General features: G+C 41.7%; 1 protein-coding gene across 1 annotated transcript in view; it reads right to left on the reverse strand.

The window, feature by feature from the left end:
* Positions 1 to 11,157: 11,157 nt before the first annotated feature.
* Positions 11,158 to 15,254, reverse strand: part of LOC129669662 (spermatogenesis-associated protein 31-like) — a 20,856-nt gene continuing 16,759 nt past the window's right edge. Inside the window, exon 5 of the mRNA XM_055597962.1 lies at positions 11,158 to 11,355. Coding sequence (XP_055453937.1) covers positions 11,158 to 11,355 — 198 coding nt within the window. The remainder of the gene's footprint in view (positions 11,356 to 15,254) is intronic.

The raw sequence follows: 15,254 nt of genomic DNA on the forward strand, positions 1-15,254 counted from the left end.
TTGAGGAATGGATACAGAAATTGTGGTGCAATGGAATACTACTCAGCAATTAAAAACAAGGAAATCATGAAATTTGCATGCAAATGGTGGGAAGTAGAAAAGATCATCCTGAGTGAGCTATCCCAGAAGCAGAAAGACACACATGGTATATACTTACTTATAAGTGGATATTAGACATATAATATAGGATAATCATACTAAAATCTTGGCAGTTTTTTGAGGAAAATGTGATACTCTACTTCTGTATTTCCAATGCTGTTCCTTTTGTTATTGAAATATTTCAGTTCAGCATAGATTTTTTAATTTTTGAAATACACTTTACATCCCTGGGGTAGCTCCATCCCTCCTCCCTTCCCACTCCTACCTTATTTCCCTCTACTTCTCCCTCCCTTTTTCCTCAGAAAAGGGGAGTTCCCTTTTCCATCCACCACAGCTCATCAAGTTGCATCAGGACGGAGAATGTCCTCTTTCTCTGTGGCCTGTCAAGGCAGTCCTGCCAGAGGAAAGTGATAAAAAGCTGACAAGTGAGTCTCTGTCCAATGCAGTCCCTACTTCCCTTACTAGAGGACCTACTCGAAGCCTAAGCTGCCTGTCTGCTACGTCTTTTTAGGGGGTTTAGGTCCAGTTCATGCGTGGTCCTTGGCTGATGCTTCAGTCTCAGCAAACCCCTCTGGGCCCTGGTTAGTTGGCTCTGTTGGTCTTCTTGTGGTGCTTCTGTCACCTCCAGGTCATTTTCTCTTTCCTCTCGCTTTTCCACAAGACTTCCTACATATTGCTCAATGTTTGGCTGTGAGTCTCAGCATCTGTTTTGAGGTGTTGCTGGGTAGAACCTCTCAGAGGACAACTCTGACAGGCTCCTGTCTGCAAGCTTAGGAGAGCTTCATTCATAGTGTCAGGGGTTGGCACTCTCTCCAATAGGAAGGGTCTTTGGCTGGGCCAGGCGTTGGTTGGGCATTCCCTCAATCTCTGCTCTATCTTTATCCCTGTACATCTCATAGGCAGGTAAATTTGGGATGGAAGTTTTTGTGGGTGGGTTGGTGTTCCCCTCCCACTGCTAGGACACTAGTCTAGTTAGAGGGTGTCCTCTTTAGTCTATATGGCCTCTGCTACTAGGAGTCTCTGCTTGAGTGCCCCTCATACCCTCCCAGGGGCCTATCCTGACTTAGGCTTCCACCTTGTCACAGAGATATGCCTGGCAGGAGCCATGACTCCAAGTGGCCGGCTTTGATATTTAAATCTCGGTGGAGAGATGGCTTTTAGCAGGCCTTTACTAATGGCAGAGGAGAACTTGCAAGTCCATCTCCTTTTGTTTGTGACAGCAGGTGGGATAGCTTGTGAGGGTCACACCTCTTCCTCTAGCTCCTTGTGCAAATTAACCTATTGTTCTGAGATGTTTCTACTCTGGCTCAGAAACTCTACAATAAAAAGACAGGCCGACAGTTACGGCAAGAGAAGGCTGGAGACAAAGGAGAAGGCTGGAGACAGAGAAAGAAGGCTGGAGACAGAGAAGAAGGCTGGAGACAAAGAGAAGGCTGGAGACAGAGAAGAAGGCTGGAGACAGAGTTGGAGGCAGAGACTAGAGGCTTGCTGCTGGCACTGCTTGCTGCAGCAGCCTGCCTTTTGCCGTGGCTGTCGAGTCTGGACATTTAAAAAGTTTCCTGTGTGCTGTGTGTTTATTTTATTAATTTTAATCCTCACGCCCAACTCAAGAACCATTCGACTCTGCCCGGCTGGCCCCGGCATATGCCCCCTTCAGTTTCTTTTTTTTTCCTCCACAGACCTCTGTCCTTTCGCCCTCGCTCCCCCCAGGTCTGTTCTCCACCCTCTTAGCTCCCTGTGCCTCTTCTCCCACATTGTTCCCTCTCTTCAGCCACGACCCCTGTCTATTTATCTCCCCTCCTGAGTGAGATTTATTCAACTTCCCTTGGACTTTCTATGTTATTATCTTCTCTGAGTCTATGCCTAATAGTATCAGCATAGATTTTGATAGGAGTAGTTTACCTCTTCTTTTTTCTTAAGGCAATCCAAAAGGATTACTTAGATGCCCCCAAACATTTCATTTTCAGGTTAATCCTGCTGAAAGCAAACAATAAAGAAAGGGTCTTTCCGAAGAAAGGACTAGTTTATGATTATTAAAACAAGACTGTCATGAACATCCTGTTCTGTCAATCACCTGAGTGATTTAGGCCTACTATGGCAGTGCCCACCGTGACTGTTTCGTCTCTGCCTTACCCTCACCTGTAGTTCCAACAAGTGCCCAAGGTATTGCTATTGTTATGTACTTAGTTTTCCCAAGTAATGGGAAACCACAGAACTTGATTAGTATGTAAAATTCAAAATAAAGGGGCTCTAAAATAGTACAGCTCTAAACCTGGACCCATTTCCTTGGTACGTGCAAAGTAAAATGTCACAGTGCCTGAGAGGAACGTGGTCATGATGAGGATCATGTGAGGAAAAGAACAACAGCAGGATCCATGTGCCTACGTCAGATGGTGTCACTGGAAGCATGTTCTTCTCCAGAGCTGGTTCCACCAAACGGGAGGTGCACACCATGGTGCGGTGCTTCTTTCTCACCTTACAGTCAGTCAGCTCCTCTGTGGTACCCTCAGTCATCACTCCCTGATGATCAAGACAGTGACCACGGGGGTCATATTGTCGAGTTTTCTGTAGTGGAAGGAGAAGACACATCAGAACCCTTGGCCCTGGACGTCCTCCATTTATTCCTACAAATGCCTTTTGGCCACCAGTTTCCCCATAGTCCCTAGAACCATACACTACTACCAAGAGCACCACAGTGGCCTTGTGACAGCCTTAAAACTCAAGAATTTTACTAACTTTTGGCATCTTCATGTGATATCATGAAAATAGTCACTGTATACCATCTCAAATTTATTTTTCAGACAAGATATGTGTATACACACACACACATACGCATATATATCTTCTTCTTATCTTGGTTTTGCCGTCTCCGTGAACTTCTTATTTCTAAGCACCAAGTCATTTGCTCTTGGTGTCTGTGAACCTTCAAAATTTTGAGACAATTGTGTGAAATTCATCTTCTCCAAGTTGTTCAGGGTTATATACCTCAGGCTATTTATCAGAAATTTGTTGCTTACAATTTCTGCCAGTTTCATGTCCTGCATTTGGACTCTTCAGTCTTGTGTCAAGAAGACTTTCATAGGGTCATTCCTGAATTCAAGAAAGGTCTTTTGTGGAGATTTAAAGTTTTTTTGTCCTTACTCAACTTCTCTGGAAAGGTGTTTTGGTTAAGCTATGGCTACAGAGATGACATAGTGCCTAATGATGTATCTTACCTGTGTACAGATACACTTCCTACCATTGAACGTTTGGCTAAGGACATGGCAATGTGAAGGGCTCTTCCAGTGGCCTTGGCTCTGAAACTGTCCCTTGGCCTGTATGGATAATGACCTTCCTTCTCCTCAGGACTTCCTACCTAATATATATATATATATATTAGTCAGAATATATATATATTCTGACTCATGTTTTAACCTTGATAAGCCTTGAGGGTATTATATTACACAAAATAAACCAGTTGCAAAGCCACAAATATTGTAAGATTCCTGTATGTAAAACTCAAAGAAAGAATACTGAAAACTGATTATTGCCAAGGGTTGGGAGGGAAGAAATGGGGACATACTGTTTCCTGGAACAGAATTGGTTTTGCAAGATGATAAGGTTTCGGAGCTCAATATACTACAGTGGGAATATACTTAATACTGAACTGTGAACCTGGAGTTGAATGGTAAATTTAAAATTCCTTGTACTCCATCACAATTTTAAAATATCCTTTGGCAGTAATTGGTGGAGTGGTGACTCATGAAAAATCCGTCTCCCACTGTGTGTGTGAGTGTGTATGTGTTCGCACGTGCGCGTGCGTCCCTGCGTCAAAGCTGGGAATCTTGCTCTAGCATTCTCATCTTGTGGAACCTAGACCTCGGACGATAACCACCTAGCCCCATGGTCCTCCTGACTTGATCACCCACAGTGTTGGGCTTTCGGGCATGTATACAACCACACCCAGCTTTTTGTGTGGATGCTGGGGATTTGAAGTCAAGTAGTCACGCCCATGAAGTAAGTATTTTACCTGCTGAGTGATCGCTCTAGCCCCATCACAGTACTTTTTGTATTGGTTTGGACCATATGTCTATTTCTTTTCTGTTGCTAATATTCTTCAATGACTGAAGAGTTATAATGTCTTAAAATTGGACAATTGGCGTTTTCTTTTTTTGACTTGGACAAAAGTATAACATAGCTGGAAGTCTAGAAGTAAACCCACTAATATTTAAGGCATATTCTCAAGTGGGCACACTGCAGCAAGTCTCCTAAACTGCATGTCGAAGCAAATGGTTCTATGCTGTCAGGACACCTTCTGTCTGATAAAGGATCTACAAGGATATTCGCAGGCACAGATGAGACCTTTGATGGCTACGCTGCCTTCACCGTAAGCATCAGGCTTGCCCCCACCTCGTGCTGCTGACTTCCTTCTGAATGTTTTGGGCATGAATTGTGCCATAAATCAAGTATTTATAGAAGAACCAGTTTGTCCACCTTATTGACATTGTGTCCGCATCCACTAAAGCCCACCTGCTGTTTCTCTTCTGTTCATTTTTCTTTCTTGAATAAGTTGATTTTCTTGTTTTGTTTTAATTTCTCTCTCTCTCTCTCTCTCTCTCTCTCTCTCTCTCTCTGTGTGTGTGTGTGTGTGTGTGTGTGTGTGTGTGTGTGTGTGTGTTTGGAGGTCTTAAACTAGCCTAAATATTTGGAGCTGTAGTAGAACCTGAGATGGTATATACCATATTATAAAAAAAAAAAAAAAAAAAAAGAAAATGAACTGTAATGTTTTCAAGATAAGGATGACGTGAAGTAACAAAAATACTTTCAAACAGATCCAAAGATGAAAGAGAAGTAATTTATTGCTATTAGTAGTAGCAGAATTAGTAGTAATAGTGTAGTAATAGCACCTGCGAGGAAACAGGTGCATCGTACGTAGACTGCACATTCTGTGATGCTGGGGAGTCTCATGGACTCTCTATCTTCCCATTGGTGGCTCGGGCTTTTGCTAATGTTAATGCAAAAATTATTTAATAATACTTGTTAAATATACAGTAGGAATGGCTATTTGTGAACATCACAAAAGGTGTAGGGATCACTAGAAAAGGATTTTGCAGGGATTAAATGAATTGGGTAGATGTGGACTTAAAGGCAAGGAACAAGGTAAAGTCAAAGAATAATCAAAAAGAAACAGCAAAGGATTATGGCTAACCCAACTTAACAGGCCAGTCTTGTTGACAGGCCAAGGCTACTAGACATGACCTGGAAAATGGAGGAAGATATCTGATCAGATCTGAGTTTAACCAAATCCTGGGGCTTGGGGTTCCTGCTAAACTGACTAACAAGGAAATGTAGAATGTCCTTGAATTTTCAGGAATCTAATGCTTAGTAAACCAAATCATCCTTTTCAGTATGAAATAATAGTAAAAGCTGATAACCTGTTGACAGCCCTTATATAGCTCTCTAGAGTTACTTGATGAGATTAAAATGACTTTTTTCTATTTGCAAATTGAAAGAAATCCATGCTTCCTTGGCTCAGGAAATTTTATTCATATAAAGCAGAATTTAATAAAACACAGAGTCAGTAAAGCAGTCCTGGGTTTGAATCCGGACTCCACAGTTTAGATGGCTCCTAATAAGTCACTTAATGTCTCTGAATTTATTTACCTCTAAAAAGTTAAGAATATGAAAAACAACTCTTAAATATTTTTTGACAGGATCAAATGCTAAGTTTACATATAAGTTTCTAATGTATTTATTGCTGGGTATAAATTGAGCTCTTAATAAACATGTTTTCCCCTGCTTCTTTTGTTTTTCTTTGTTTTGTTTTGTTCTGTTTTTGCTTTTGTTTGTTGGTTTTTCAAGACAGGGTTTCTCTGTGTAGCCTTGGCTGTCTGGACTTGCTTTGTAGACAAGGCTGGCTTTGAACTCACAGAAATCTGTCTGCCTCTGCCTCCCCGAGTGCTGGGATTACCGGTGTGTGCCACTACACCCAGCTTTCCTCTCCTTAAATGCTCAAAATAATGGTTGATGTTCACAATTCAGTCTTATGAAGTCGGAATTCTCGATATTAACATTTTAAATGAAGCGTGAAGAGTGAACCGCTTTGGTATCTGCTGTCATAGTTCTCATGAAGCACCATGGGATAGATTCAGGCACTAACAAATATCAGTCATATGGTGAACTGAAAGGTGACTATAGACAAAGCCCTTACAGGTAAACTAAAAGACATATAAGAAAATTAACAGTTGAAGGACACAAATTAAGACCTTAATCATTGTTAAGATTTTAAATGTTAGCACAAGAGAAGGATCAACTTAATCAAAATTCTAAGACTATTAACGAATATATCATAAAAAAAAACAAATTATCTCAATGTACTTGACCAAGGATCCCTAATTTGTGTGAAAGAAAAGGGGCCACAAAGCCACATCTGTTCTAATAGAGCAATGAAAATGCTCACACTCTGTCACTTTTCATAGGAAATGCATAAAAATATGCACTTAATATTTTGTGTCAGACCGTAACACATGCTCTCAGTGGAGCCAATGGAAGTTGAGAAACACAGTCCTATCTTTTTCTCATAAAGGTTGTTCCCAGAGGGTGAAAATCACTTCTCCAATTATGAAGCTACTCAGTGCTGCACCTAGCAAGGATTCTCCATCCATGCCTGCACACCCACTATGTCTCCCCCCGCATACCGCTGGCTCTGCCCTACCCAGACTTAACACATGCGGCTCTAAGCCAGTCTGCTTTCAGCAACTCACATATAATTAAAGTATTTACTGCTTACCCTAACCACGTGGCAAATGATACAAGTTCAGCAAGGGGTCCAGGAAGACCTGCTACCTAGCAGTGTGCATGTGCATGTGTATGTGTGTGCATTGGCAGGGATGGGGCACCAGCTGATGTCCAGCAGAGCCTGACACCTACTAGTGTGTATGAGGCAGTGAGTAGGATTCAACCTCATAGATCCTGCTACCCGCAGTCAGTGTGGACAGCAGATGTGGGGAGATCCCCCACTGTAATTGTTGGCCAAAATATGCTGTCATTTTTCAGCAAGTTGCCCTTGATGGATAATTCCCACGGACCAGGGCCTCACACACAACGATCAGAATCAAACCTATCAGACAGCCCAGTTTCCCCTGCAACCCCATGTATACAGCAGGGTCCTACTGAATGCACTCTCTGTCCTTCACTACTCCATATAAACTGACAGGTATCAAAGCCCGATAGACAACTCTCACTGGGGACTATAGCTCCTCACACAATTCTACATACTGGGATTCACTGGACACCCATGCTACCCTTTATACCATTCTAGCATCTCTACCTGATTGACAGCCTTCCCCAATGCTAACAACAGACATTTATTGTTATATTTTAGGGTTCTGTGCCACTTCCTGACATACACGGCTAGGTTCAGATGTTACTAGAACTCTCCATTTTGCCACCCAACATCAGCTGCTAAGTATCAGGCTCTGTTGGGTGAATCATGCTCTTGATGCACACATGCTATTAGGTATCAGGATCTAGAGGGAAAATCATTATGTTTCCACACTTATATTTCTAGGTATCAGGCCCTACTAGATGCTCAAACCACCACCTCACATACATTGCTCGGTTTTTAGCCTACTGTAACTACTCCCATTACCACCACGGTACACAAATTGTGATATATCAGGTCCTGCTGGACCCCTTACCTTTCCCTCCCTGTATGGAGTGTTATATTCTTCCTCATTTCTTCTGTTACATATTGTCTGTCTCAGTTCCAACTCTAAATATTAAGTTAAAAAATTAAAAACAGGTCTATGAGGGAAGTAAATAATCAATAAATTCCTATATAAATAAAGGCAAGACAAATCAATCTAATGATGCACTTCAAGGTCATAAAATGAGGGAATAAACCAAAATCATAGCAGTGAATAACAATCAAAACATAATAATTATCAGAGATGACATTAATGAAATGGAAACAAAGAACAAAACAAAGGATGAAAGAAACAAAGAGTTGGTTACTAGAAAGAATAAGTAAAACTGACAAATTCTTCTACAAACTAACCAAATGAGAGAAGACGCAAATTATTAAAAATCAGGCTTGAACAAAAGTGATGTTTCAGCAGCTAACACTAAAATCAAGAAGATCATTAGGGAAAATGGGAAAAAGGGAGGACCCTCTAGGGAAAGGAAGGGATGTAAATATAGAAGAAAAAGGGGGATAAATAAAAATAAAAACAAGCATGGTTGTAAACACCACAAAGAATCATACTTTTAACTATTTACCGTTAAAAGCCCTATAATGAACATAATTGAGTGTATAAATATACATGTGTGGTTAATTTTAATGAACTTTTCTCATCTGGGCTTAAGTTGCTCCCTCCAAGAGTTAAAGATCACCTAACAAGCCCCCAATAACAAACACGAGAAGCTGTCTTCTGAGCTGTTAGCCAGTCCTGTCTAAAAGACTCTCCCAAATACCCAAAATGTATAGTCTATTGATGCTGCCCTTGGCTATCCAACCCCAGAGGTGGAAGGTAGGCCGCTGTCACTGAAGATACTATGCACTTCAGAAACAGGACTCAGAGTTGTTCAAGCTCAAGATAACCTGAATTTCCCCTCCCCGAGGACTAGTTTTTATGGTACCAGAAGGTGCTACTCAAGCTTCCAAAAAGAGAGACAACCAACAGTTACACCCAGCTATAAAACCCATCAACTGTATTACTGACCAGCATGGCATGATAACCCAGCAGGCTCAGTAGTGGCACACACACTCTGGCAGTAACCAGTGGCTCCCTAATTGAACTGAAGACCTGCTCAACAAGAGGGATATCATGTCTGGTACTGGAAACCTAGCTAACTAATCAGTGCTACTGAAATCATGGTTACTGGGGGGGGGGGGGGATCTACAACTACTAATTTTCGAAACCAGCATAATCCCTAACAACAGTCTATAAACATGCGTCTTTATCTGCAGGTGCACAGATAAGTGTAGTCTTTACTCCTCATCAAGGAAACGTATCTTTGAGACTGACAGAGACTGCCATAGAAAACTACAACCAATTAAAATGCAGAGTTGTGGAGCCCAGTCTCAATGGATACATCCACAAAACATTCCCACACCTAAGACACAGGGAACATTGTAGAAGGGGTTGGAAAGCTTTTAGAGACAAAGGATCAGGGAGTTTGCTGTGAGATTGTGTTTCCTAATAACATCAGAAGCTCAGAAAGCTATACCTATAAAGTCTCACCAATATGACTGTCCAAACATGAGCTGAACAAGGAAGACACCAGTGAACATGCCAAACTGCACGGAGAAAAGCTCATGAGACCCCCGCTACACACAGGTAAACCTGGGAGGCAAAGAGGTGACCCTCCCAGGAAGAGCACAGCAATTGGTTATCTGGTTCTAGCTGGTCACCCTGAAAACACACATCCAAGTAACAGTGTATGTGCTCAACAGGTATTTGGGGATACATATGTGTGTGCAAATACCTATGTGCATACAAGAACAACTGACAGGAAAACGGAAACCATCAATTTGAGGGAGTGTGGGGAGGGGCTTACGGGAGTGCTCGGCAGGAAGGAAGTTTTGTTGAAGTTAAAATATAATCTCAAAAATCATTAGGAAGTATTTTGAAAACACATTTTAGTCAACTGTAGAAGAAATGGACCAGTTTCTAGAAACAACCTACCCAAATTGAGGTAAGAAAAACCAAAGCATGCAAAAAGAACAATATAACAATAACTAGGGACAATATTGAAATATTAATGAAAAAAATCTACCACAAAGAAAAGTCCAGGACCACACAGATCAGCAGATAGAGTCTACCAGAGCATTAAAAGAATTAACACCAATACTTCACAGACTATTCCATAAGACAGAAGGGGAAGGGAAACTTCCAGGTTCATTCACAAAGCCAGTATCACCCTGATACTAAAACTAAGTAAAGACATTACAAACAGAAAATATTATTAAAAAATGTCCTTAATGAACATAGATGTAAAAATCCAAAATAAGAGTACTCAATACTTTACAATTTAACAATACATTTAAAAGCTCATACTCCATGGAATGCATCCAGGAATGCAAAGATGGCTCCACAAAAGCAGACAATACAGCATATAAATAAAATCAAGGGCACACAATCAGCCCCAAAGAATCAGCACTTTTCCGTATGTAGAGATGGTCGAATGGGACAAACCGGCTCCACAAACATCACTGTTTTCTATCATATTTGTTATCAGTGGGTGAAGCAGGGATATGAATGCAGAAAGGAAACCAGCAGAAATACGAGAGAGGTCAGGGGTTAGCCAGCACAGACTGTCCACAGAGTGAAGAACAGCCTGGCAAGGATTCAGAATCTACGCTTTCGGAGCATTATGGTTCTCCACTGAAGCAGCTTGTAGGAACAGAGAGAAGAGGCGAGAAACTCATCCCAAAGCGGCTTTGACAACCCTACAAACAAAGCCGATGGGAAGGACTTACGGAAAGAGCAGTGTCTTGGGCAGGCTGTACCGGAATGTTAGGTAAGAGACCAGTGAACACCTTCTTGGTCTGGGGCTTCGCTCCAGCGTCCTTGCAGTGAAGGCTCATGTCAAAGACTGCAAGCAACTGTCTCAGGAACTCCTCCCCGCGTCCAACCCTGAATCCTTGGTCACATGCTCACACAGTGGCCAATCACACCGGTAGGTGGAGTGGGCTCTGCTGATTGGTCAGGTTCGAATCACGTGTTCTTTTCCTGTAGGTGCGAAGGGATTGCTTGTCTTGGATCCGGGTGGAGAGCCTGAGAGCAGTCAAGGAGACGCCTTCCCCGTCGCACTGCCTTCTCGCTGCAGAACTCAAGACCGCACTGCTTCCCTTCCAGGCTCCATTCATTTTGAAACAGGCTTACTCTTTTAGGCTCAGACTCTTCATTGGCGCTCAACAAATCACTAACTTCCCGCAAGCTAGGCTAACGCTTGTTCTGGAGAAAACAGAGCAAAACAACATACTTGCTCGAGGCACGGTGGTTGGGGGTGGGGTGCGCTACTCCAGAAGCAGACCACACCCAGGAAGTACATAGGTTAGATCATGCAGTCCAGTCACTCTGTGCGGAAGGCTTTTCTGCTCATACGAAGCTGAGCCCTGCCGGTGCTTTGCCTTGCACGGTCTTGGCGCGCCCAGTTGATACCCAGATTTAGGTTATCCCTGCCTTCAATGACTTCGGAGGAAAACAGACAACCTCCACATTGCAGCTGAGCATCGTCCACCACATCAACACCCCAGCCTATCCAGAGAAGCTACCGTGGGCAGAAGATTGCTGGTTTGATAGTAAGCCCGTCTATGCTTTACCCTTGACCGTTTGTCTCATTGACTTTACTAAAGTGTTTCATGAAAACGAATGGATCTCCTTTATTTTCTGAAAATACTTTAGTTAAAATTCTTGAGATTATATAAATTGGCATATGACTTCAATAAACAGAGTTCCTTTGTACTTATTTTTTGCGGTGTCTAAAAATGTTCAGGTTTCATAAAACAATAGTACAAACAAGACACAGACATTGGTAGACTACCCTGTCTTGTTCAGAGTGTTCAGGTTATACAAGTGTGGGCATGTTTGCATCTGTGGACATAGATATGTGTCCACAGTGAAGAAGTGAACAGTTGCGTCAGCGTGTGTGTGTGTATATGTGTATATATATATATATATGTTCATGTTTACTTTTGCCTTCATAATCTTCCTATTCCCTGGCAAGAACTGAGCAGACTTCCATTTCCTTTTGAAAATTGTATAGAAATCAGCTACAACTTACAGTTACCTGGCATACAGCACATGTATTTATTGTAATCTAGGACTATTATACACACATTTCTCAATGTTGGGAGCTGTGATTCCAGCGGCCGGCTTTGATATTTAAATCTCAGTGGAGAGATGGCTTTTAGCAGGCCTTTAATAATGGCAGAGAAGAACTTGCAAGTCCATCTCCTTTTGTTTGTGACAGCAGATGGGATAGCCTGTGAGGTTCACACCTCTTCCTCAGGCTCCTTGTGTAAAGTAACCTATTGTTCTGAGATATTTTACTGGCTAAAAGTAACTCCTGACAATAAAAGAGGTCAGAAGGCTGGAGGCAGAGGAGGCGGAGGCTTGAGACTTGCGGCTTGCGCTGCAGCCTGCCTTTTGCTGTGGCTGTTGACTCTGGACCTTTAAAAAGTTTCCTGTGTGCTGTGTGTTTACTTTATTAATTTTAATCCTCACTCCCAACTCAAGAACCGTTCGACTCTGCTGGCTGGCTCTGGCACTCAGAACATTCATGTACAGAGTTTGGTGAGAACTACATTTTCACTTCTCAAGATAAATGCTTCAGGTGCCATTTCTGAGTCATAAACTATGGTTTATTTTTTCGTTTCTAATTTTTAAAGGTGCAAAATTAGTTTACAGAATGTGTTAATGTGTTTTCCACCTTTTGAAATACATTCCATTGATCATGTTCACATTTCATGTCACCATATGTTTAAATTTGCCAGGTATTTTAATCTGTATTCTGTATGGAGGATTTTTGGGTCCCTCATTCCTTTTTACTGACTACCTTATAGCATGTTAATGCTTTGATTGATTAGCGTTAAAATCCGTGTGTTCCTGCATTAGTGGCTGCTCTAAGTACTACAGTGTGCATCTTATAATGTGCTTCATGTTACTCCTAATGTAATTGCAGTGTAACAAAGAAATTTTGTAGTGGGCGGGGCGTGGTGGCACACGCCTTTAATCCCAGGCCAGCCTGGTCTGCAAAGTGAGACCAGGGCAGCCAGGACTACCTGGAGAAACCCTGTCTCAAAAAGAATCCAAAAAAATAAAGCATATTACAGGGGCCCCATTGCTTCTGACCAACTGTGTTGTTACTGCCATGTATGTTAATGTGATACAGTTGTTGTATATGTCTTACTTTTCCCTCTTAAATATCTCTTGATTCCACTGACTTCCATCTCCATTGCCACTGCTATTACCCATCACAGATTAACCTCTTTGTATTTCTGGGCTCCCTATGTATTTTATTATTATTCCACCTAGGTAGATCTAATTAAAATCAGAGCAGAGGGTCAAGATGACTGAAGGTCTAAGGCATCAAACTAAAATTTGGATGAGTTATCCCCATATTAAAATCTTTTATTACAAACTGCAGTCATTTTAAAGCTAACTGCAAACTCTTTGAAACTGCACATAGAGGCCTGGGTTCTATTAACTCTCATTTGAACCTAGATGGGCTAGCAACTATTTAAGGTAGAGCAGCAAGGATGTGTATGACTTCAGGATCACCAAAGGCCATCATTAGCCTTGTTTCTGGAAGCATTTTCTCTGAAGCTCCAAGCTGCTATTTAAATTATTAGCCACTTTGAATAGCCACATGTAGTCAGATAGCCCAGAAGATGCTGTTTGTTTCCATATCTTTGAGGCAGAAACAGAGTTACACAATAGTTTCAAGGTGGTAGTGGGGAATCCCGACACTCAGGAGGCAGAGGTAGGGAGATCTCAGGGTTCCAGGCCAGCATGATGCACAGAGCCAATTCCAGGGCCCTGAGGGTTACATAAAGAAATCTTTTCTTGAAAAGCCAACAAAACAAAACAAACAAACCAAAAACCAAAACAAACAAAAAAGGAAAACAAAACCTTTCAAATTTCTACTTCAGTGTATAAACGTAACAAAAGTAACGAACAAAGTTTAAACCAGATTTAAGGTATTTGAGGAAGATGATCTTATCGAAAGCTCCAGGTCAGCCAGGAATGCACTATTGTATCTGGGCAGTAGTCCGGTCAAGCCAGATGCCAAAATTTAGGGGGCAGCAAGGTGCCAGAAGGTCCCTCTTTATTTTATTTTTACAAGGCCATAATTGTATTGAAAAGAACAGGTCCTATTGAAAGAATTATCAATAAGATAAGCAGAGGACCAAGGAAAGGAAGGAGATAGGGAAGGAGCCCATTCCTGTGCTGCTTAAGTCCACCATGAACCTATATCAGCTGGAGGCAAAGGATCACAGTTGTTTTTTTCTTCATCATTTCTGTAAAGAGATATAAAAGGAATATGTTCTCAGGGTAATTCTTTTACCCTGGACTGATGAGTGTTATTATTATTATCTATATGCTTTATTAATCATTCTGGCAACCATCTGGCTGCGTCTATCTCTTTAGGATTGATGCAAACTGCTTCTCTGCCCTGTATCAGGACAGGATCTGCACCATGCCATTTGTTGTCCAAAGGATCTTTCCATAGGACAGTAGCAAACTGTCTTTCTGTATCCATATGCCAGAAACATTCCACAGCTGAGTGTCCATATTTTCGAGTTTCTGGCCCTTGTTAATTAAAGTGTTAATTAAAGCCTCACAGTACTTTTCCAGAGTACAGAAGAATGTAACCACCCCGGACCCTGGTCCTCTGCTTGGGCAGAGATAAGGAAGTGAGCAAGCAAAGACCTCCACTCTGCAAAGAAGAATGACCAGATCTATGCTTGAGAGATAACATCACCTAGCAATCAACCCAAATGGACTCAATTCTTCTGAAGTGCCCCTGACCTTCTCTCAGGCTCACTCCTCAGAGAAGACACAGGTTGAAGCTAATTGCTCTTTCATCTTTGGCTGTAGCCATATCCCCACTAGCAGGAGATTCTGAACGTGAATTAAAGATCAGATATTCCTCAGGTGTCTGGCCAGGACTGACCAGACCTGAAAGTCAGCTACCTAATTCCTCATCCAATTATGAGTAGCCAGGATGGCAACCCCTGAACTTCCCTGTGCCTCATCTCCTAACAACCTGAGGCTTATGTCTCTGGGGGCCCACTCTTAAAATTTTGAAAACATATTTCCAACATAGCCAGGGCTATTATCTGTTTTACGTTGTGTTGTAAGTTTTAATATAGCAATTGCTGACAGCGTATGAGCAATAACATTTTTTCCAGCTTTACCAGTTTGGAGTGTGGAAAATATAAACCCACTACAACTGTCAACAAAAACATGAACATATTTTAAATTACCAAATTTAGGAATATATGTAACATCCACTTGCCAAATAACATTAGGTACAAGGCCACAGGGATTGACCCCAAGATGGGAAGTAGGCAAAAGGACAACACAAGAAGGACATTATTTAAACAAGTCAGCTTTATAATTACCTTAGTTAAAGGTCCTGGAAGGTTAGAATGAGCTTGTAAA

The sequence above is a fragment of the Psammomys obesus genome, unplaced genomic scaffold (genome assembly GCF_907164565.1).
Source record: "Psammomys obesus unplaced genomic scaffold, mPsaObe1.curated_primary_1811, whole genome shotgun sequence".
Taxonomy (NCBI): Eukaryota; Metazoa; Chordata; class Mammalia; order Rodentia; family Muridae; genus Psammomys; species Psammomys obesus.